Source organism: Petaurus breviceps, unplaced genomic scaffold (genome assembly GCF_028583685.1).
Source record: "Petaurus breviceps papuanus isolate PSGF00001 unplaced genomic scaffold, PetGlider_PUasm1.0 37, whole genome shotgun sequence".
NCBI lineage: Eukaryota > Metazoa > Chordata > Mammalia > Diprotodontia > Petauridae > Petaurus > Petaurus breviceps.
In genome coordinates, this window is record NW_027186296.1 from 12,052,001 (window position 1) to 12,076,813 (window position 24,813).

General features: G+C 39.9%; 1 protein-coding gene across 2 annotated transcripts; it reads left to right on the plus strand.

Annotated features, from left to right (window-relative positions):
* LOC138168911 (dehydrogenase/reductase SDR family member 4-like) lies at positions 1 to 23,996 on the plus strand. Of its 2 annotated transcripts, XM_069097895.1 has the most exons (8): positions 12 to 312; positions 2,733 to 2,910; positions 9,549 to 9,650; positions 11,811 to 11,881; positions 12,038 to 12,089; positions 20,556 to 20,690; positions 21,254 to 21,309; positions 23,423 to 23,996. In XM_069097895.1, the coding sequence occupies exons 1-8, from the start codon at positions 173 to 175 to the stop codon at positions 23,535 to 23,537; spliced, it is 849 nt and encodes a 282-aa protein (XP_068953996.1). In that variant the 5' UTR covers positions 12 to 172; the 3' UTR covers positions 23,538 to 23,996. The 2 variants fall into 2 exon arrangements, with proteins under 2 accessions (XP_068953997.1, XP_068953996.1); XM_069097896.1 differs by lacking the exons at positions 21,254 to 21,309; positions 23,423 to 23,996 and having other exon boundaries at positions 1 to 312; positions 19,890 to 20,626.
* The last annotated feature ends 817 nt before the right edge of the window (positions 23,997 to 24,813 follow it).

Consider the following 24,813-nt stretch of genomic DNA (forward strand, 5'->3'; position numbering starts at 1 on the left):
CTCCTTTCCCTTCTCCCCCTCCACTACTGCTAGCCTGACACTTTAACTTTGAAGCCTGGGAAGTAAGGGGAGGGGCCCAAACCAAAGTAGGCCAGCCCACCTAGGGTTGGGAGGCTGGTCTTTTTATACCTTTTCGTGGTGAGAAAGTCGTCAGTTTCCCGACCACCACGACATGCTTAGAGCCCTCTTGCAAACTACCTCCTTTCAGAGCCTGAAATTTGTCAACATGAGCTCCAAGGCTGCTGGAGTTTCCAGAAGCAATCAGGGGCTGCTTCAGAACAAAGTAGCCCTGGTGACTGCCTCCACTAATGGGTGAGTGAGTGTCTTCCCAGCAAGTCCCAGGAAACCAAGAACCGGAAGAGCCTCCCCTTCTACAGGATAGCCTACGGAAGTTGGTCTTTAAACTGGGGCTTATAAAAGGGTGTAGTTTATTGGGGTATACCAGGCAGAAGGGGGAACGTTATTAGATGAATGTACTGAGTAGCTGACTTACCCATGGTCACAGCTAGGGGTAGGACTGGAACTCAGGTCTGTTCCTGGTTCCTCTATGCCCCATCCACAGCCTTCCTGCAAGATGTTAATAATTCTAATCCTTCCCCTCCTACTCTCTTGCCCTTTTTACCTATTAACTGTCACTTCCTTTCCGAGACCTTCAGTCTCCTGCCAGAGACCTCCTGTTTTCGCCCTCTTTGCTGACAGAAGGTAAGCTACTAGAAAGTAAGCTGAGGATGCCAAGAGACCCCCCCAAGGGCAGGTACAGTCTTTCCTCTTAGCATCTTCAGCACCCAGCACAGTGTAGAGATTTAATACATGTAGTGGGTACTTAATACGTGTTTGTCAACTGCTTGATAAGTAGCCCTTCCCATACACACAATCCACTGCAAACCCCAGAAACCGAATCCTATCCCTAATTTCCATTTCTCATGCTGCCTTTCCATTACAATCTCTAGGCACCCCAAATGTAGCTAAGTGATATAATAGATAATGAACTTGAAATCAGGAAAACTGAGTTTGAAAACTGCCTGCGGTTCTAACTAACTGTGTGACCCCAAGTAAGTCATTTCATTTTTGTCATCCTCAGTTTCCTTATTTATAAAATGGGCATAATAACACCTATCTCACAAGACTGTTGTGAAGAGATAACATAGAACTATTTGCAAACCATAAAATGCTATATAAAGGCTAATTATTATTTTATTATTATAGCCCCTCCACATCTGACCTTTATTGCCACCTCTGATGTGAAAAAATAATTTTTCTCCCTAAAATAACTAAACAGTGCCAAACACTGCCTATACCAAGTACTCCTCAAGCTAAGAAATTCAAACACCCCAAGGCAAGGTTTGAAAATTGTATACCCTGCATGGTACTATCCCCCAGAAGCAACAGGCCTTCACTGTAACATGTTTAAAATATGTGCATATGTAAAAAAATATTAAAAACTATCCCACCTTGCCTATTCCTCATATCTGATACTCACCTTCCTTTGCCATTTTCCTCTCCCCCTTTCCATCCAAGTGGCAGGAGTTCCCCATTGAAATGCCCCACTTAGGGGCTACCTGCTCCCCTCCCTTCAGCACCCATGTTCCCAAGCTATCAGATGCTACTTCTACCTTCCTGAGGCTGTGGATAACATCAGAGTTCAGTTGAAGACTGATTAGATCTACATTTGGGGATTTAATGGATGAAATAAGCATTATGGAGTTATTGAAGGGAGTCCAAGAAAACAGTGAAGATATATATGATTGGCCAGTCTCTGAGTCTGTTTGCTGACTGGAGGCACATGGGGTTGTGAAATGCCAAGTAGAGTTCTCATAAGTGGTGACTTATCTGTGGTGGTCCCAAGCTCCTTCCATTTTCCTTCTGTCTTATTATGTGTAGTTCCTTGCTACCAACCCACTTCGAGAGGGACTCTGGGTCCCTTGTGTATGGGATGTTTCCCAGGTATCTGTGTGGGTCTTCATTCAAGTCCTGAGCATGACCAGAGACAATCTAAAAAGGAATCTAGACAATGATGACAGGTATCACAGATGTAGCCTGAAAGCTGTGTGCCTTATTTTCAGCTACTGAGCTCAGTTCTCCATTCTTCTTTCCCACACAGCAGGTACCCTGCAGCAGAAATAAGGAGATGATGTATTAACCCTGGATTCTGTACAGAGTAGGGGTCTAAGCATTTTTTGTGTCATGGATCCCTTTGGCAGCCTGGCCAAGCCCATGGACCCCTTCTCAAAATAACATTTTTCAAATAAGAGAAATGCTAAATTTTAGTAGTAATTTAGGTTAGTGGAAATAAAGGGGGTACTTTTCCCCATATTTTACCTGTTGGTTTTTGTTTTTGTTTTTTTAATTTCAGGAGGTTCAAGGATCTCCTGAAGTCTATCTAAGAATGCCTTAGATAGTCCATGGACACCTAGTATAGAAGGAAAGGGATTCCTGAAGGGCAAGACTTAACCCCAACAAATGAATGACATTTCCAGCTGGCTCAGAAAATATTTGGGGGAAAGGGAATCTATGTGACCAAAAATCTCATGATTAGGCTATGCCCTACCCTCAGTTTACTGCCTCTCTCCTCATTCCTTACAGCCTCCTATAGGCTACAAAGTCCACTCTCTGTGCAGGATCCAGTGAACCATAACTCCAGTTATTATCTTAGGCTCAGACTGGAACAAAGCCAAGGGACTTGGCTGGGTTGGTTTGGGACTACAGCAGCATCTTCCTGTCTCTATCCCCAGGATCGGCTTTGCCATCGCTCAGCGTCTGGCCCGTGATGGGGCCCATGTGATCGTGAGCAGCCGAAAGCAACAGAATGTGGATCGAGCTGTGGCAGCGCTCCAGAAGGAGGGGCTGAGTGTGACGGGCATCGTGTGCCATGTGGCAAAGACAGAGGATCGCAAACAACTCGTGGCCACAGTGAGCAGCAAAGACACAAGGCCATTTGGAAGGGGAAAGGATCCCTTTTCCTTTCTTAAGTCCAATTAGAATTAATGTATTACTTATTATTAATTACTTAGTATCACTGTCCTATTTATTACATAAGGAATGAGACTTAAATGCCTTCCCTCCATGTAAGAGTGCTCATTTGCATAGTGTTTTTCATCAGTCAGTCAAAAAGCATCGAAAGGCCCCCTAGGCCCAGTTCCCTTCCCAAAGGTTCACAGATATTGAGAACTTATTGAGAGTTTAGAGATCATCTAGTCCCATAGTGTCAAGTCACTAACCTGTACATAAAGACCCCTGTGGCTGCATATTGGTTTAGTTCTAAAAAGTAATCTCATCTAGGTTTTATTGTAATTTTCTTTATTTTGTTAAATATTTCCCAATTACATTTAACTCTGGTTCAGGTTACACTGGGGAGTGTAGCTGGCCACAGATTTAACAACTCTGATCTAGTCCAACTCCTTTATTTTACAGATGTGGAAACTAGGTCCCAGAGAAGTTAAGTGATTTATCCAAGGGTTCATAGTGAGTGGAAGAGTTAGAGGATAGAATACAAGCGCCCTGACTCCCAGTCTACTATATTTTGTTATTTTTGTTCAGTCATGTCCCCGTGAACCATACTGTCCATATGGTTTTCTTAGCAGATACTGGAGTGGTTTGCCATTTCCTTCTCCAGCTCATTTTATAGACAAGGAAACTGAGGCAAACAGGGTTAAGTGAATTACCCAGGGGCACACAGCAAGTAAATGTCTGAGGTCAGATTTAAACTCAGATCCTCCTGACTCTAGGCCCAGTACTATGTCCACTGAGCCATCTAGCTGCCTAGTCTACTACTATATACCATATAGTAAGTACAGGGCACATCTTCAGGATGACTTGCCCTTGCCCAGAGGATACAGACTTTAGATTTGCTTTGGAGCAGTAACCTGACTCCTGTGGGGTTGGAGGAAGGTGAGGAGACAGGCAAATTCTCTGGGTTGTTTATGTTTATTTGTTTGTTTTTACAACTATTTCAGTATAATTGACTTCCTTTGCAAGCCTAAGTATTTTATTTTATGCATTTAAGCACATCTTGTTGACAAAGATCCACAGGTTTCACCAGATTGCCAGAGGGATCCATAATGCCAAAAAGGTTAAGAAGCCCTGATCTAGAATCTTGCCAGTGGAACAAATATATCAGAGGCCTAGGACCTATCTAGACACTATTCCTAGTTCTCAAAGAATTTTCCCTCTAATAGAGCAGATAAGGCATATAAGCGTATTCTCAACATAAAAATGGACATACAAATGCACTCACAGCCCACTTTTAGTTTTATTATATATTTAAGAGGAATAGCAAGTTGTAAAATAGATTTGCAATTTCATGTGCAGTCATCTTTTTTTTATTCTGCTAGGTTATAGAAATTCTTGTTTTATTTCATAAATATACATTTTCAAAAAGAACAACAAAAAAAGATTTCCCAACTTATAAATTGGTGCCCCTGCTCATGGAGATCTGAAGAGGACAGCTCTTCCTTCCCCAACACCCCAAAGCAGATATATTTTTTAAGAGATAGAATGCCTATCACACGTTGCCTGCTTACATTCTACCATAACATGTCATGTTCTCAAAGGGGTAGACCCCAGGCACCCATTGTAATACTGGTCTACTTTGGGCCTTTAGAGTAAAGTGTCTAAAACTTGGTATTTGGTACTCAGACAAGTGGATCCCATTTAGTGGAGCCGTAAGGGGTTCATGACTATGATCTAAGGGATTTGTACTAAAATTCTTTAACAGAACCTTCAACAGTAAATACTTGCAGAATATTTTGAGTTGTATATTAAATTACCCTGGGTGTTCACAACATATTTTGTTGTTATTATTGTTGAAAGGGGTTTGTCAAACAAAAACCCCACTATTTCCAACCACAGTTGGAAACTGCTGACTTAGCTGTCCAGTTATGGGGCAGAACATGGGGGATGCGGCAAGAGTACCTCCTTTCAACCTCCCCTCTTAGGGAACTTTTCCTCCCTGCAGTAGAATGCAGAGCCTAACAGATTAGAAAGTCAATGCACCTAATGAGAGGGATTCTTGGAGTAGAGCCTTAGATTTTTATTTAAAAGAAGGGGAGAAAGACAGTTTGGTAGATAGGAAGAGGGAGATTGTGCCATGGGTATGAGACCATTTTGGCAAAGGTATGAGATAAAGAACTAGAGAGAGCCCAGAGAGTTACCTTTGACTGGTGAAGGCACTAAGGTGGAAAATGAGATGAAGGCAGATACCAGTTTTAGCCGCTCAGAGAACAGTTCTGCAGATGTGTGCCAAGAAGTGTTGGTATTTGATTCTAAGGATATTTAGAAGGCACTAGAGGTCTGTGTATGCATGGGTGACAGACTACAGTTTGTATACTACTTACTACCGTGTTTCCCCAATAATAAGACATTGTCTTATTAATTTTTTTGGACAGAAAAACACCAGAGGGCTTATTTTCAGGGGAGGGCTTATTTTAATGAACATTGACAGCAATTTTAATAAACAGGTAAATGTGAAGAAAAAAATGTACCTTTATTCAATAAGCAAATCACTGGGGAAGAACAGGATGACGCGCTCACTGCTGCAGCTCTGATTGGATGCAGCTCGGAGCACGGCGTGCGTTTCGGGGGACGGGGGACGGTGCATACAGAGGGTACCGTAATGTAGCGTGTAGCGCAGGGGATCACCTTCACTACAGTAGCAATCTCAATAGGGCTTATTTTCGGGGGAGGGCTTATTTTAGAGGAATCTTACACAGTAAGGGGAGGGCTTATTTTTGGGATAGGTCTTATTATCGGGGAAACACGGTATCACAATTAAGAAAAATCTCCCAGGGCCTGCTCCCTTTACTCCAATGACCTTTGCCTCCAAAAAAATCTTATCAGATTCTGCCTGATAACCTTATCTGTAGCCCTAGCCTAAATCAATAAACCAATCAACAAACATTTATTAAGTACTTTACTATATTCTGGGGTTACAAAGAAAAAGCAAAGACAATTCCTGCCTCCAAGGAGTTTACATTCCAATGCAGAAGACAAGAAGTCCATAAACAGGTATATGGGACAGTTAGGATGAGGATAGAATTCAAAGGCTTCCTGCTGAAGTTGCCATTTGAACTAAATCTTGAAGGAAATCAGAGATTCTAAGAGGGAAAAATGAGGAAGTATCTAAGACTGAATTTGAACTCAGATCTTCCTAACTTCAGGTCCAGAGCTCTATCCACTGTGCTACCTAGCTGCTTATAATAAGTAATATTATATATAAATATAATGATGCACTTATATGTTACATGACAATATATAATAATTATATATAAGCATAATAATATAAGTAGTAGTAATTGACATTTATGTGACACTTAAAAGTTTGCAAAATACATACTTTGCATCATTTGAGCTTTGCAATAACCCTGAGGTATATTTTAATAATGGGTAGTATTATGCCCATTTTAAAGATAAGTCAACTGAGGCTCTCAGATCAAGTGATTTCCCTGGAGTCACGGAGCTAAATCATAATTGTCAAAAGAGGGACTTGAACCACGACCTTCTTTATTCCCAATGCAGCATGCTGTCTCCTATACCTCATTGTCCCGCTACCTCCTCTGTGCTCCGTACTGTTTCAGACACCATCGGAGGCAGCTAGAAAGCACATAGATGGAGCACAGGGTCTGGAATCAGAAAGATCTGAGTTCATATTTGGCCTCAGACAGTTACTAGCTATGTAACACTGGCCATGTCACTTAACCTCTGTTTGCCTCAGTTCCTTCAACTGTAAAATGGGGATAATAATAGCACCTACCTTGCAGGGTTTCTGTGAGGCCCAAATGAAATAATATTCATAAAGCACTTAGCACAGTGCCTAGCACATAGTAGGCATCATGTAATGCTTCCATCCTCCAGGCACTGTTGGGATATAAAGAAGAATGCATGGCCCTAGTTGGATAGATGAGCCTCGCCTAAAATAATCACAAAGACCCCCACACATTATGTCATTAAGTGCTGAATTTTAGATGTAGTCTACGAGAGCTGTAATTGTTCAGAGGAAAAGATGAAGGGAAGCTTGTGACATCTGCTGCTACGTTATAGCTTTGTGTTCCCAGGACTAGACCTTCAGTGGTTTTTATTTTCTGGGTACTATGCCCACATAATTACCAACAGGTGGCTAGTGGTAAACTGCTGAAAAAAAGTTAAATATTCCCACGTGAATAGCAGATAGAACAATCAGCATGCTTTATCATTAATATATATTTTTCCATGAAGTCTAAATCTTTAGTAAATTCAGAAAACAACAGTTATTAATGACTGTATTTTAAAATGCTCCATAATTTTGAGCTGAGCTAAATCTCATGGCGATCATAAATTTAGAGCTGGATAGGACCTTAAAGACCATCAAGTACAGCCTCTCATTTTTACAAATGAGGAAACTGATACACAGAAAGGTTAAGTGTCTTGCCAGAGGTCACACAGCTAATAAATGTCTAAGGTAAGATTTGAACCTAAGTTTTCCTACTGCCAGTCCAGTGCCCTGTCCTGTACTGCCTTGGTCATCAGGGAGAATAGGCTCTAACTCAGTTCCCATATAGTCTTGGTCCCTCTGAGTTCTGGTCCAAAGGTGAGTCATGGGTCAGCACCACTGGGCTGAGGTCCCAAAGGCCACTCCTTGGGTAATCAATGCTGCAATGATCACCCAAACATCCTCTGGAGTGTAGAATTCAGGGGTGCTGCGTCATCCTCTGGACCTTTAGAAATTCTCAAGCTCATAGAGACTCCAACTTCCTTCACCTAGAATGAGAAGGAACAAACAGAGGTCAAGGACCAACACCCTCTTGTAGAGCCATATTGTCTCAGAAGGGAGAGGACCCCATAGTTTCTACCATCTCAGCAGTTTTCTACCAGTTGCCATGAGCAAAGGAATCACTAAATGAGTCAAAAAAAAAAAAAGCCTCGAGTAAGAGCACCAGCCCTAGAGTCGGGATGACCTGGGATCCAATCCGGGCTCAGACACTTAGCACCCACCCAGAAACACCTGGCTGTGTAAAAAACCCCAATTGCTTAAAAAAAAAAAAAAGCCTCCTCTTTACCACTCAGTTAACCAACCAGAACCAGTTCCAGAATGTCTACACATGCTTCACAGTCTATCCAAGGTATTTCCTTTACATGTGATCATGGCTCCAAGAAGCAAGGTGTAATAGCATTTAATCTATACTATAAAAGCTAGTCATGGGGCGGCCAGGTGGCTCAGCGAGTAAGAGCACCGGCTCCAGTGTTGGGACGACCTGGAGATCGAATCCCGGGCTCAGACACTCAGCACCACACCCAGAAATAACTGGCCGGGTAACCTTGAGCAAGTTACTTAACCCCGATTGCTTAAAAAAAAAAAAAAGCTAGTCAGGAAAATCATTATAGTGATTTAGTGTCTTGTGTTTGTGTGGCTGTGTGTGTATGTTTTCCCTTCATACAATCTTTACATGAAAACACAACACCACTTGACACAATGCTCTTTGATGTTAATGTAGTGAAACCTATTTAGAAAGACTATCTAATATTCTCTTTAAGAATGGCTGTGGTGGCCAGGTGGCTTAGCAAGTAAGAGCACCAGCTCCAGTGTAGGGATGACCTGGATCAAATCCAGGCTCAGATACTTATAAGGCACCACACCCAGAAATAACTGGCCGTGTAACCTTGAGCAAGTTACTTAACCCCAATTGCTTTAAAAAAAAAAAAAAGAATGGCTGCCTTATCAGCTGGCCTTTGCATATAATATTTTTAATAGGCCCAAGATGCTTCTGTGAGTGAATGACATGGATTGCAGGACTATTTCCCTACATACAAATTCCTAGACAGGCTTTATTGCAATCACTTCTAAAAATTCTTTGGAGGCAGCTAGGTGGTATAGTGAATAGAGCACCAGCCCTGGAGTCAGGAAGACCTGAGTTCAAATCCAGCCTCAGACACCTGATGTACTTACTAGCTGTGTGACCTTGAGTAAGTCACTTAATGCCAATTGCCTTTGCCTTCCCTTCTCAAAAAAAAAATCTTTTCAGTAGGTAGGGGAGGGAAGGAATGTGATTGAATGGATATATCACATTTGAATGTGATTAATATATATGTGGTTTTATATAACTGTAAATATTAATTGGAATAAAATGTGGACTTGAAAAAATGGCATCACCTGAGCAAGTTAATGATGTCTGCACATGTACCAAATCCTGGCCATAAATGAAACCCATAAAATGTCAAGGAGGCAAAGGAGAAGCTAAAAAATGTGACAATTATGAACTCTATATCATAGTTTAACAAAGTACTTTTGTGTAATTTCACAAAATTTAAGGGAAGAGTATTAAGGGTGAGGCGCTATGGTACAGTGGATAAATGACTGGCCTTGGAGTTAGGAAGACCTGTGTTCCAGTCCTGTCTCTGACACATACTGGCTATGTGAACATAAAAAAGCCATGTAACTTCTTGTTATCATAGATAACTCACTAATACAATAATTAATTGGATAATGAGTAGCTGATCTCCATTGGTGAAGGGAGTTTCCACTTGAGCATCCCTAACTTTACCCTTTTCAGTGGCTCTGACCATATTTCTTTCCCCAGGCTATAGCCCGCCATGGAGGTATTGACATTCTGGTCTCCAATGCTGCTGTCAACCCCTTCTTTGGTAACCTGGTGGATGTCAGTGAGGAGATATGGGACAAGGTGAGAAAGGGTTAAAGCACCAAAGAGGTGAGCCTTGAAAATGGTCTAAGGAAAAATTTAGTTCTCTTCAGAAGCAATGGCTCATCTAAGGTTCAGAAGACCAAACGTTACCCTGGAAACCCTCACTACCCCTGTGTGTCCTACATATTATTCTTCAGGTTCTTCCCTTTCCATTTGTCTGTCCCTGACTTCCTGTACCTACCTCCCCCAACTTGACCTCAACTTCCTTCTGTAGACAAACTACCTGCTCCACACCCATCAGAGACATATATGAGAGAGATTACAAAATAAAGGAATTTTGCATTTCGTCAGAGTAGGAGATTCCCTGTATAGGGAATCCTTCCACAGATGTAGGGTTGACTTAGAAGATAAGTCCTAAGGAGATACCTGAGAGACAGGCTAAGGACTTGCCCAGGATCATGCAGTAAGTATCAGAGGGTAGATTTGAATTCAGATGCTGCAAACTCCAAACCCAACACACTATGCAATACCCCAAATGCCTCATTTGGAAGATAATATAACAACAACATATAATCTACCATTCAACTAAGAGACCCATAGTTCTCCCCTTCAGTTACCAGAAATGAACATACTTTTTGATAACTTGTGAAATAACTGTCATTTCTGCTAAGATGATCCAAATTCTATCACTTTAGAATATTATGCCATTTGTAAAAATAGACAAATAAATGAATGAAGAAAAAAGAAAATTTCTTCTTTTACATTTAGGAAGGTTAGTACATTCAAGTAAAGCACAGACATCTATGGCCAAGCCCGTGCCAGCCATCTTTGCATGTTATATTAATGCATATAATTCCAATAATATTTCTGCGATAAATTCCACATACCTACTTTTCTGCAATTACAAGCTTTTTAATAAAAGATTTCTGTTTGTGTAATAGAATTAACATTCCCACCAGAATTAGAGATGCTAAATTGTTCATAATCTCCCCACAGTTTTGCCTCTTGCTCTGACTTTCAGTGATTTCCTCACGCTGTAGTTGAGGTAAACTAAAAGAAAACACGGCTGTTCCATAAGTATGAAATTGTGTTTTTTCGATGACTTAGTTCCTGAACTTGGTTATAATCTTCTTTGAGATAAGGAGACTAATTTAATATGCAACATCTGCTCAAGACAGTTTTTAAATCAGTTTGGGAGCCAAGTACTTGTGCCAGATTTTCATATGACTATATAGAGCTGGAGGTTATCTAATCCAACCTCTTCATTTTGCAGATGGGGAGACTGAAGTCAAGAGAGTGACTTGTTTAGTGACTTGTTCAAGGTCATTCCAGTAGTAAGTTGGAAAGCTGGGATTTAATCCCAGGTCCTCTGGCTCCGAATTCAACATTTCAATACCATCCTACCTATTGCATATTTTTGTTTTAAATTAATAGCCTAGAAGCATTTGCCAGAACCCATTATCCCAATTACCCTCACTGTGTTTCCCCCTCATGATCTCATTTTCCAGAAAATGTGGTCAGAAAAACACAAGAATACCCCACTTCCCATTCCCAAAGATCATATTGGTGTTAGAATAATCTCAGACATGTATACAAAATTGGACTGGGCCATCCCTGAGTTCAGTTCTTCTGTATGGAGTAGCCCCAGAAGAGCTCAACTCCATTCATTCATTATGAATTTGGAGTCAGAGAACCTGGGTTCAAGTCCCAGTTTTTTCACTTACTATCTAGGTTATATTGAACAAGCTACTTAAATTCTCTTCTTTGTCTCTAAAATGAAGGGTCTGGATGTCCTCTGAAATCCCCTCTAGTTCTAAGTCTATGAATCTATGAACAAACATCTGTTAAGTGCCTACAATGTATAAGGTACCATGATAGGCATTGGGGACAGAGAAAGACAAAAAGAAAGCAATCCCTTCCCTCAAGATGCTTACATTCTACTAATATATGACATCGCCAGTAAGAAGGCCCCCAGAGATGCCAGATAAATTCCATGGTAGCCTTGGATGTTCAGGTCTGTTCTGGTCAAAACAAGACCATCAAGGTGGGTTCAGCCTTGACCTTATCTCTAGAGACAGGGAGAACAGGGATATGTGCTTGCTTAGCACAACCCTTAGCTAACCCTAATCCAATGACCTATCACTCTGTCTTTCTTCACACTGCCTTCCCAATAATTGATTTTCCTCCTCTCCATTTCAGATTCTGAATGTTAATGTGAAGGCCACAGCTCTGCTAATGAATTTGGTGGTGCCAGAGATGAAGAAACGAGGGTACAGGAGTCAAAGGGGACCTGTGTAGTGGGGGGGGGCGGGAGTTAAAAGTGGGAGTGAGTGAAAGATACCCCTCATGCATTTGAAAAGAAAGGAAGATAAGGGTAGGGGTTCTTTAATGTGAGAATGCAACAACAGTCTCATTGTCTATTCCAGAGGTGGCTCAGTGGTGATTGTGTCTTCGATTGCTGCCTTCACGCCCTTTCAGGTAAGTCATTCCTCTCTTCAGTGTCTGTCTTCCTTCTCTTGATACCCAACTTTCTCCAGTCCTAAGATCTTAACTATTGTTCTTTTACAGAATCAGATATCCATATTCTTTCTTTCAGGAGAAATAACCTAACTGACTTGAACCCTAACTAAAGAGAGACAAGATCTAGGAGGGGGCCTCCTTTCCTCCTAAGCACTAGTATGACTCCCTCCTGCCTGGGCCATGACTCTCATTCCCTTCCCTCTAGACATTATCCTATTAGTTAGTGTCCTTAAAATGTTATATCCGGAACTGAGCACAGGATTCCAGATATGGTCGGACCAGAACACTATCCCCTCCCTAACTTATAGTACTATCTTTTTTTATGGGACCTGCAATTTCATCAGTATTTGAAAGCTTCCCTCTACCAATGCAGAACAGCACCTACTCTGAAACTCATTGTCTGAAGGGGAAGCTGGGTGATACAGTGGATAGAGTACGGCCCTCTAGTCTGGAGGACCTGAGTTCAAATGTGGCCTTAGATACTTTCTAGCTGTGTAACCCTCAGCAAGTCACTTCACCCCAATTGCCTCCTTCCCCTCCCCCCCCCCAAAAAAAAAGAAACTAATTGAGAGAGTTACCTAGAGTTTTGTGAAGTTAAATGATATGTCCAGGGTCTTTCAGCCAGGAAGGGATCCAAGGCAGGACTTAAACTCAGTTCTTCCTGACTCCTAAACCAGCTCTATATTGGCTATGTTATTTGATCTCTCTCTAGCTCCTATGCTTCTCCTGATTCAGTCTAAGATCACATCAGCCTTTTTTTTCTTTTTTGCTGCTACATCACTCAGTTTATATATATATTACATTTGCAGCCCACTAAGACCTTCAGATCTCTTTCATATTAAATGCTGCCTAGTGATGTCACCCACTCATCTTATACTGGAGAAGTTAATTTGTTATTTTGAGCCTGACTGGAAGACTTTGCGTTTGTCCCTATTAAATTATCATATTTATTATATATATGATATATCTTATTTTATTTAGCCCAGTAAACTCTGTTGAGAACGTTTTGGATCTTTACTCAGGTATTTAATGTTAGCTATCCACTCTAAGTGTCTAAATAAGTGCAAGCTTGATAGATTTGCCATTAATCCCTTTATCTAAGTAAATTAAGTGAAAGTTCATCCGAACACAGATCCCTGGGGCCCCTCACTAAAGACTTACATTTACACTAACTCATTAATGACTGTCCTTTGGGTCCAGTCATTCAACAAGTTCCAAAGCTACCTAACTGTCCCATTTTTTAGGCCAAGAGTGTCAAATATATGTCCTGTGGGCCCCCTGCAGCCCACAATACTCCTGAATGCAGCCTGAACCAGATTAAAATGTAATTGGGAAATATTTAACAAAATAAATAAAAATACACCAAAACACAGATACCCTATCTGAAAAGTAGGAAGGATAGAATAATTCAATTTTACAGATGAGGAAACTGAGTAAGGCAGTGGCTAAATGACTTGCACAGGGTCACATAACTTATAAGTATATGATACTACAGTTAAGCTCAGGCCCTCCTAATGCCAGTGCTAAATCTACTCTACCACCTCGATGCCTGGAAAAGGAAAGTAGATTAGTCTAATTTGACTTGCTCTTGGTGAAACCATCTTCTTTGTTACCTATACTTCCTATTCTAGATGCTAACCATTCCTTTAATAATGTGCTCTAGAAATTTCCAGTTATCAAAGTCAAGCCCACTATTCTATATTTTGCAGACTCTTCTCTCTTCTCCTTTTGAAAAATTGGGATAACTGTCCCCTTTTAGCACTCCTGTTCTCCATGGCCTTTGTTGTTGTTGTTAGTTTTTATTGATGATTTCTGTTTATTACATCATCATAGTTATCAAAAGTATTCCTCTCTGACCCCTCCTAGAAAGACATCCCATAAAAAATTAGTGATGAGGTTTTTTTTAGAAGAAAAAAATCTCCTTGTGACCTTGGGCAAGTCACTTAACCACAATTGCCCTGCCTTCCCCCCTCCAAAAAAAAAAAAGCAAAAAAAATCAGTATAACTGATCAATATATGATCAATATATTGAAAAAATCTGAAAACCTGTGCAATGTGCAACACTTGAAAACCTCCCATCTCCACAATGGGTGAGTTGGGGGTGTCTTCTAATATCTCTCTATTCAAGTCCTGCTTGATTTTTATAATTTTGTTACATTATCTTCTTTGATGTGTAGTTGCTCTTTCTGTATATTGTATATATTGTTTTCTTGGCTTAGCTTACTTCACTCTCTTCATATAGATCATTCCATGCTCCCCTGTGTTCATCACACACATTATTTACTATAGCACGGTAAGGTTCCATAACAATCATGTGCCACAATATATATTATATAATATATATTTTATATATATTATATATAATATATAACACATATATACATATATATATATATATATTTATATGTGTTTCCCAAATGGATGTGACTCTACTTTGTTTCTAATTCTTAGCTATCACAAGAAATGCTCCTATAAATATTTTTGGAGTACATGGCTATTTTCTTTTTATCAATGGCTTCCTTGGTATATACTCCAGTAATGGAGTTTCTAGTTCAAAGGATATGGACATTTTCATCCCTTTATTTACATAGTTTCAAATTACTTTCCAAAATGGTTCTACCATTTCACAGCTCCACCAATGATGTATTAGTGTGCCTATCATTCCATAACCCCTCCATTGAGTATTGCCATTTTTTGGTAATTTTTGCCATTTTGCAGGGTATGAAGTAAGACCTCAGCGTTGATTTGCATTTCTTACTGCTTTTTGATGTTTTGCAATTATTATATAGAAATGCTATTGATTTCTGAGGATTTATTTTGTAACCTATAACTTTGCTGAAACTATTAATTGTCTCAATTAGTCTCTTTGCAGATTCCCTAGGGTTTTCTAAGTATACTATCATATCTTCAGCAAATAAGGATAATTGTATCTCCTTTTTACCTATATTAATACCTTTGCTTTCTTTCTCTTGTCTTATTGTTGTTGCTAGCAATTCCAGAACTATATCAAATATAGTGAAGTGAGCATCCTTGTTTCACTCCTGTATTGATTGAGAAAGGTTCTAGTGTATCCCTATTATATATTATGCTTGCTTTTGGGTTTTACTTCAGCTAAAACATAATAGATTATACTGCAGTCTCTTATTTTACCTCTATGTATATCTTTCTGTTTCAAGTGAATTTCTTATAAGCAAAATATTGTTGGATTCTGGTTTCTAACCCATTCTGTAATCATCTTCCATTTTGTGGGTGAGTTTATCCCATTGAAATTTACAGTTATGATAGCTAACTGTGTATTTCCCTCCATCTTATTTTCTTATACTTATCCTTCTCTTTTTTACCTTGTCCTCTCATCTAGAGTCTATTTTGCTTCTGACCACTGCCTCTGTTAATCTACTGTCCCTCCTCTCCTCATCTCCTCTTAATAATCTCTTTCCCTCCTACTTCCCTATTGGCTAAGATGAATTTCTATACCTGGCTGTGTGTTTATGTTTATTCTTCCCTCCTTAAACCAGTTCAGATGAGAGTGAAGTTTAAGCATTGCCCACTCCCCACCCCCTTCACCCCTATGGTCTTTTATATTGTATAAACTCTTCCTTGGGCACTTCATTTATGTTAGGTAATTTTCACCATTCTTCCTCTTCCTTTCCCTCTTCTTCCAATGCATTACTTTTCCCCACCCTTCTATTATTCTTTTGAGATCATCCCAAAATAATAAAACTACACCCAGGCTCTCTGTGTAATTATAATACTTCAGATGATAAAGTTCTGAGGGGTTTACATGTATTGTCTCACCATATAAGAATGTAAACAGTTTAACTTTGTTTATTCCCTTATGATTTCTCCTGCATGCTTACCTTATTATGCTTCTCTTAAGGCCTCTATTCAGTGTCAAATTTTCTGCTCAGGTTTGGTCTTTTTATTAAGAATGCTTTAAAATATTCTGTTTCATTAAATGTCTTTTCTTCCCTGTAGGAACATACTCAGTTTTGCTGGATAAGTTATTCTTGGCAATAATACTAGATCCTTTGCCTCCTGGAATTTTATATTCCAAGTCCTCCATTTCTTCATAGCACCCGATCTTCCAGACCACTTCCAGCACAAGTTGCCCATCTCCTTTCACAGAAACTTTCTTTTCACTCATAGATGCATTCCTCAGCAGAATCACTTCCCACCACCAAAGCAAAGTCTCCTTCCCCTCCGCCCCCTTTCAGTCACTCCTCTGAGTTCTCTTCTCTTACTGAGACCACAGGGGTCACCTTGCCCTCATTACTAGCCTTCATTTTGACCCAGACACATCACATTTCTTTCTATCCTCCTTCCCTCCTCCTCTTTCATGTACCTTTCCATGTTATATTGTATACCCACAAAAATCCTTTATTCACCTGTAGGCAGGATGTCACCTGGTTCTGGTCCATAATGCTTCTAGCCTGCCTCTTCACTGTGATACCCACCAGACTCCCTCCTTCACCCCTGTCTCTATGTGTACATTTAAGAAAAAGTTTCTTATTCATTTCTCCGCTATCATGCTGCTACTGTTGCTGTCCTTGCTCATTGCATTCATTTATCCCTCCTGCATTTCTGTTATCTGGGGTGTTCAAGGAGCAAATAATCTCTTCAGTTCTGGTTTTCTTTTTAAAATCTTACAAATATCTCTTTATTATTGAATGAATCTTTTTTTATTTGTGCTTAAGCTCAGATTTGCAGGATAGGTTACCCTGAGCTATATCCTAAGCTCCATTGCTCTTTAGAACATATTATTTCCTTCCCTCCTGATTTTTCTGGTGGGTGAAGAATGGTCTTATTCAAATTTCCTTTACTTTGCATTTGAAAGTCTTTCTCCTGATCACTTGTTCTTTCTGATTTGAATTGTTAAATTTAACTATTAAGTGTCTTGGAGTTTCCATCCTTGGGGTTTTTCTGGAGGCAACCTATGAATTCTTTCAAATGGTAGTGTTCCTCATTGCCTTGGGACTGCCACCCAGGACTGTGCCCCAGATCTGAGTATGGGCAAAGCTACAGAATCCTGCCTCAGTGCTAGCAAAAATACCTCTGTAATCTCCTTTAACCAGTTGTTCGGCCCCCTTAATGTCTGTGGGCTGAGAGCTACTGCCACTGCTGATTCAGTCACTCCCAAGGCCTGCTCCTAGTTTTCTGTGACCCGAGCTTTCCTGCTGACCTTCTAAGTTGTCTTTGTTGTCTGTGGGTTGAGAGGTCTAGAAACCGCCACTGCTGCCACTGATTCAGTGAGGCCCAGTCTGTGCTAGCATGGCCTGCACCGGATCATGCTTCTCTCTCACCCTGGTATGACAGACCTTTCCTGCCAGCCTTCCAAGTTGTCTTGAGCTGTAAAATTGTTTCACTCCATCTTTTTGTGGGTTCTGCTGCTCTAGGATTTGTTTAGAGTCATTTTTAAAGATATTTGGAGGGGTTTGGGGGAAGGGTCAGGAGAGTCCCTGCCTTTACTCCGCCTCCATGGCTCTACTTCTCATCTCTCTCTCTACATGTTCAGAAGACTTCTACATCCTTTCAGATATACACTTTTTTTCCTCTTCAGCCCAGATGAGAGTAAAGTTCCCACATTACCAACCCTCCACCCCAATCTGCTTCCTTTGTATTAGTTTTTCCTTTCACAAACTTCCTTTTACTTTTTTCCTACCCAGTTTTGTTTTATAGAATCACCCCATCATACACAACTCAGCCCCACTTTCTTTCAGACTGCCTTAGTAATGATGACAGTTTTAAGACTATGGATAACATTTTCATATATATATTAAGTAAACAGTTTGACCTTAATGGGTGCCTTATAATTAGTCTTTGATGTTTTCCTTATATTTCTCCTGGATCTTCTAATTCATCTTTGATGTTTTGATATTCTTGACTTGACCTTTTGTTCTTCCAGATGAATTTTATTATTCTAGCACTATAAAATAATTTTTGGTAGTTTGATTGGTATGGCATTGAAGAAGTAAATTAATTTAGGTAGAATTGTCATTATTATATTAGCTGGACCTACCCATAAACAACTGATATTTTTCTAATTGTTTAGCTTTGACTTTATTTGTGTGAAAAGTGTTTTGTAATTGTGTTCATATAGTTCCTGGGTTTGTCTTGGCAAATAGATCTCCAAATATTTTATATATTCTACAGTTATTTTGAATGGAAATTATCTTTCTATATCTTGCTGCTGGGTTTTGTTGGTAATATATAGAAATGCTGATGGTTATATGGGTTTATTTTATATCCTGTGACTTTGCTAAAGTTGTTCATTATTTCAAGCAATTGATTCTCTAGGATTCTTTGAGTATGCTATCATATCTTCAAAGAGTTTTGTTTTCTCATTGCCTCTTCTAATTCCTTCGATTTCTTTTTCTTCTCATTTATAAAACTGACATTTCTAGCTAACATATTGAATAAGTAGTGATAATGATCATCCTTGATTCACCCCTGATCTTTTAGCTTATCATCATTACAGATAATGCTTGCTTTGGTTTTAGATAGATACTACTTAGCATTTTAAGGAAAGCACCATTTATTCCTATGCTTTCTAATGTTTTTAATAGGAATGGGTGCTGTATTTTGTCAAAAGCTTTTACTCCATCTATTGAGATAATTATATGACTTCTGTTGGGTTTGTTATTGATATGGTCGATTATGCTAATAGTTTTCCTAATATTGAATCAGTCCTGCATTCCTGGTATAAATCCTACCTAGTCATAGTAGATGAGCCTTGTGATATATTGCTACAATCTCTTTGCTAATATTTCATTTAAAATTTTTGCATCAATATTCATTAGGAAAATTGGTCTACAATTTTCTTCCTTTGTTTTGACTCTTCCTGATGTATCAGCACCATATTTGTGTAATGAAGGGAATTTGGTAGGACTCCACCTATTTTTCCAAATAGTTTATAAGTATTGTAATTAATTGTTCTTTAAAGGTTTGGTAGAATTCACTTGTAAATCCATCTGGCTCTGGAGATCTTTTCTTAGGGGGTTCATTGATGATTTGTTTTTCTAAAATGGGGTTAAGTATTTTATTCCCTCTTCTGTTAATCTGGGTAACTTATATTTTTGTAAATATTCTTCCATTCACTTAGATTGTCAGATTTATTGGAATACAGTTGGGCAAAATAGCTCCTAATTATTGCTTTATTTTCTTCTTTATTGGTGATGAATTCACTCTTTTCCTTTTGATACTGATAATTTGGTTTTCTTCTTTTTTAATCAAATTAACCAGAGGTTTATCTTTTTTATTGTTTTTTTGCCCCATAAAACCAGCTCTTATCTTTATTAATTCAATAGTTTTCTTACTTTCAATTTTATTAATCTCTCCTTTGATTTTCAGAATTTCTGATTTGGTGTTTAATTGGGAATTTTTAATTTGTTCTTCTAGCTTTTTAGATTTCATGCCCAATTCATTGATATGCTTTTTCTCTGTTTTATTCATGGAAGCATTTAGAGGTATAAAATTTCTCCTAAGTACTGCTTTAGCTGCATCCCATAAATTTTGGTGTGCTGTCTCATTATTTGCCATTCCCTTTGACGAAATTAATGATTATTTCTATCATTTTTTTGTTTGACCCATTTATTCTTTAGTATTAAATTATTTAGTTTTCAATTAATTTTTAATCTATAGCCTTTTGTTGCATGTAATTTATATTGCATCATGATCTGAAAAGGATGCATTTAATATTTCTGCCTTTCAGCATTTAAATGTGAGATTTTATGCCCTAATACATGGTCAATTTTCATGTAGGTGCCATATACTCCTAAGAAAAAGGTATGTTCCTTTCTATCCCCATTCAGTTTTCTTCAGAGGTCTATCATATCTAAATTTTCTAAAATTCTATTCATCTCCTTAACTTCTTATAAGGTGAAATTTCTTGAGGCCTAGAAAGATTACCTACAGAACCACCCTTAGGGCCTACTGTTTGTTGATTCAGTGGAGCCAGCCTGGAGGTGTCTGTACTTCACTCAAGCCAAACCTCAGCTCCTCAAGGTCTTGTCTTTTCTGAGGTCCTCTCAAGTTGTCTTAAGAGGATACCTGCTTTGCTCCTTTATTTTTGCTGCTCTATATTGATTTTTTGGCAATTTCTGTTTGTGGAAGAAATCTGGAGAATCTGGAAATTTCTGACCTACTCCACCATCTTCCAAGAATGCTGCCCCCATATCATCTTAATAATCAATACTACCTCCTCACTACCACCACCACCACTACCCTTTTGCCTGTCCTGGTCTTTTTGAATAAGATAAGAACTACCAGAGTCATATTTCAGTCACAAGTCCTATTCCAGTACATCTCAATGATTTCATATTGTGTTGGAAGAGAGTATAAGGATTCTATCTAACTCCTCACTTAGAAAATTCAGAAATTAATAGAAACTGGAGCAAAAAAACACATTTTTCCTTTCCATCCATCTAGTCCCTGGGCCCATATAATGTCAGCAAAACAGCCCTGCTGGCACTCACCAAGAACTTTGCTTATGAGTTGGAACCAATGGGCATTAGAGTGAACTGCCTGGCACCAGGCCTCATCAAGACCAACTTCAGCTCTTTGGTAAGGATGGGTAAGATAGAGAGGGAAGGGGAACTTCAGGGTTCACCCACTGGGAGTTCCTACTAAGGTTCTTCCTCCTTTCCAGAGAGATAGCTATCTTCTTGTGGGGATTCAGGGGAGGAGACCCCATCAGTTTCTTAAGTTCCCCAATTTCTTATCTAATAACCTGGCCTTCCCTATACACCCTTGCCATATTATCCCTTCCCCACCTCTCTTTTGTGATATATGGGGTGAAAACAAGGATCAAAGCCTCCATCCCCATGTCTTCTGTTTCTCCTTCAGAGATGATACATGTAACCCTTCTTAGGTCCAATGGAATGACTAGCCAGAAAGTAATCACAAGAGAAGAATATAAAATAGGAGAACCTATTATTCCCCTATATAACTTATATAGGGGAATAAGTAGGTAAGGGGAGGAAAAGGATGAGGTGATGTTATACCTGGCTTCTAATCCCAAATCACTTTGGTAAAAACCAAAGCCAGTCCCTTTCTCTCAATGTCTCTCAGTTTCCCCCTCTTGGGCAAAAAGCAATGTCATGCCAGTGTCTCCCCTTTCCCAACAGTTCTGGGAAAATGAGGCTAATGAGACCCAGGCTAAGAAAACAATGAAGATATCCAGGTAAGAGTCTTCATTTGGTGAGTAACTGGGTGAGGAAGGAGAAGTACTGCAAGGGGATAGTCACACAGAAAACCCAGATGTATCGCAGAAGATCAAGCAAGTGGTGGCACCATCCCCCAGAGCTGAACACAAGTCACTGATGATAGTATACACAAATATTTAAAGGATTTTAGGCCATTGCAAACAAGCATGGAGTAGGTGTTTTAATAAATGTTTGTCGAAGGAATACTTTTATGCCATTCTATTCTAATTTTTATCATATTTAGCTATTCTCTCCCTTCCACTAGATTATAAACTCCTTGAAGGCAGGAATCATGTCCTATGTATCTTTGGTTCTTTCCCTTGCCTTCCACAAAACTTGACACATAATAAGTGCTTAAGAAATGTTTGTTGAATGAATATATTTGTTGAATTTTGTTGAATGAAACATATTTGGGGAGTAGATAAACATATAGTAATGGTGGTTATTGGTGTGTCTAACTAAATAATAAGTGAATTTCTGGAATGAAAAACTGCCTATAAACTAAATTGAGCCAAATTAAAACACATTTTGAGAGTACTAGGGAATGTTGCTATTTAAAGGAAGCTCTGTGTGATCTTTAGTGAAGGGAAGGAGCCTTTGTAATACAAATAATTACCACTACCCCTTATTTATAGGGGCAGATAGGTAGCACAGTGGATAGAGTGCAAGATCTGTAGTAAGAAAGGCTCATCTTCAGTGAATTCAAATCCAGCTTCAGATACTTAGTATCTGTGTTACCCTGGACAAGTCACTTAACCCTGTTTGCCTCAGTTTCCTCCCCTGTAAAATGAGCTGGACAAGGAAATGGCAAACTACTCCAGTATCTTTTCCAAGGAAACCCCAAATGGGGTCATGAAGAGTCAGAAATGACTGAAAAATGACTCAACAACCACAAAACTTTAGGTTTTTTATATTGTTTTCTTAAAGATTATAATTTGTAAGTCATCATTTTATAGCAGCAAAGCAGTGTGTTGTAAAAGTAAAATGTCATCCTTAGAGTCAAGAAAATATGGGTTCAAATGCTATCTCTATCCCATATTGACTGGTTTGCCTCTGAACAAAAAAATTCGACCTTGAAATTCTCCAAGTCTGTAAGTTACAGAGTATTTGCCAGTCTGCCTTGGTAGAGGGGATTCCCTTACTTTAGGAGTTCTGTGCATCAATGAACTTACAGGGCAAGTCCAAACAAAATCCAAATTATTTTATTATGGTATTACTCCTATAATTCTTCAGCAGTTTATGATTTCATCAGTATGGGTTTACCCTCCAGTGATGCTTATTACAATTCCTCAGTGACATAATACAATTCCTCTGTGATATAAAAATCTTTGAGAGTTGCTGCAACCAAAATATTCATCACTTTTAGGCCAATCTGTCGATGAGCCTGAATTTAGCGAGGTTGGTTCTCAGAGGACAGATGTACCGTCTGTCACCTACTCTGTACTTGAATTCTGTTCCAGCTCCGTAAGACCCCCTGGAGTTTGTATTCTTTTTAAAGAACTCAGGGTCACCAGGCTGAGGAATCTACTTTAGTAGAATTATTATTATTACATAAACACATGAAAGATCTGTGATTTCATCAATATAGGAGAATTCCTGGTACAAGGACCCCTCTCCACCAAAGAAGATGGCCATCTGTCCATATAATTTAATATCTAAACCTTAGGGAGTTGCTAGAAGCATACAGAGATTACTACATCAGTGGGTCAAAGGTTGTTTTTGAACCTAGTCTTCCAAGGTACAAGTCAACATATCATACTGTCTTCAATAGTAGTAGTAGCAGCAGTAGCAGTAGTAGTCGTGGTAATATATTTCTTAAAAGCATTTATTTACAAAACCCTTTCAGATACAGATTAGGGAGAGGGAACAGGGCAGGCTGGTACCCAGAAGTACATTTGCTATCTGTTAACAAACAAATGTTATTTGCTTTGGGCAGTTGATTAGAAAGAGCTGGGTCAAGAAACCCAAGCCACTTGATTTTATCACCTATTTCTCCTTCCCTCTGACAACTACCTTGATGATCTAGTGAGTTTATGTAAAATGCTAATGTGTGACCTGTAATTATTCTTACTGATCATTTTTGTTTCCCAGGCTGGGTGAGCCTCATGAATGTGCAGGCATTGTGGCTTTCCTGTGTTCACCAGATGCTAGCTACATCACAGGAGAAACAATAGTAGTGGGTGGAGGGGCCCCTTCCCGTCTTTGATCAGGCTGGAAGGAGATTCTAGCCTATCTGTAATGAAGGGAAGGCTCAAGAATGGACCTCGACTTCTGAGTTCGGAGACTCATTTTCTCTAACTTTGCCCGTCCCACTGACTTCGCTGGATTAAAAAAAAAAAAAAAGCCTATGTAAGCAGCTAGGGATCCCTGTGTTTGCCATGTATGGGAATAAAAATCGTCCTTAAGGAAATCTGTCCTGTATAAAACTCTACATGAGATACGAAGGTAGAACTGAACTACTCATTTTTCTAGAGCAAATCGACCCATCTACTTTTTACCCAGCTGGAGGGAAGAGGGAGTGAGGGCTGAGACTAGGACCGGGCCAGGAAAGAGAAAAGAGACTTAGAAACACTGGAGGTAGGAGGGAAAGGCCTGGGGAGATACTAGGGAAAGGGGCAAATCTCTGATTTCTGCGCCATTAAAAATAAAATTTACTTGCAAATAACATGCAAATGATCCTGTTGGTTTTTTAGCTGGTTGATTCGTCATTTGGGGAATAAAGGAAAAAGAACGGCAGCTTTTTTTTCCCCCCTGGGCAAGGCAAAGTCTAAGGCTGGCTAATATAGGACTCTAGAGAGCCTCCCAATGGCAGTATGTTACACCTCCTTGCTTGGAGCTCCTTCCCAGACAAGTGTGATGCTAAAGAAGTGCAGGTGCCAAGCTGAGAGCCAGGGAAGAAGAAGGTGCCACGGGAATTTGCTGGGGCGCTACTCTTAGCAGGCACATACCGGTGGGGATGTGTCAGACTAGACTAAGAGAGAGAAGGGAAAACGGAAACCCCCTCCCACAAATCCCACTCCCCACACACTGCTACTAGCGGAAAGAGAGAGCTTTACAGGTTCAAGCCGAAATCTGAACCTAGCCCGGCCTTAAAGCCCCCACGTGGGTCACCGTGGGGTGAGATGAAAGGGTGGCCCACCCGTGGCGTCAGTCTGGGGGGAGGGGCACAGGAAGAAGAATGACCTGAGAAGAAACAGAGACAGTCCCGGCCCGGAGAACAAAAGAAAGAAAAGTGTTGAGCTTGCAGCCCAGAAAGGGGGGGAGTCGGGGTGGGACAGGAGGCTAGCAGCAGACGGTAGGCGGTGCAAGGTCGGAGGTCTGCAGCGGACCCCAAGCAGGGCGAGCTCTGGGCATTGTATTAAAGAGCCCCGCGAAAGAGAGGCACGCGCCAGGACTTGGGGCTGCTAGCTCGGTGAAGACCCTGTGCGCATGCTCTATCCGGCTCCTCGTGGGGCTGGGAGGGAGACCCGGCATCGGGGGAG

Excerpts from the sequence above, each read along its gene's own strand:
- LOC138168911 (XM_069097895.1), top strand. The coding sequence starts at position 173 with ATGCTTAGAGCCCTCTTGCAAACTACCTCCTTTCAGAGCCTGAAATTT. Across the intron at positions 313-2,732 it reads GTGACTGCCTCCACTAATGG|GATCGGCTTTGCCATCGCTC; the intron begins GTGAGTGAGTGT and ends CTCTATCCCCAG. Across the intron at positions 11,882-12,037 it reads CCAGAGATGAAGAAACGAGG|AGGTGGCTCAGTGGTGATTG; the intron begins GTACAGGAGTCA and ends TGTCTATTCCAG.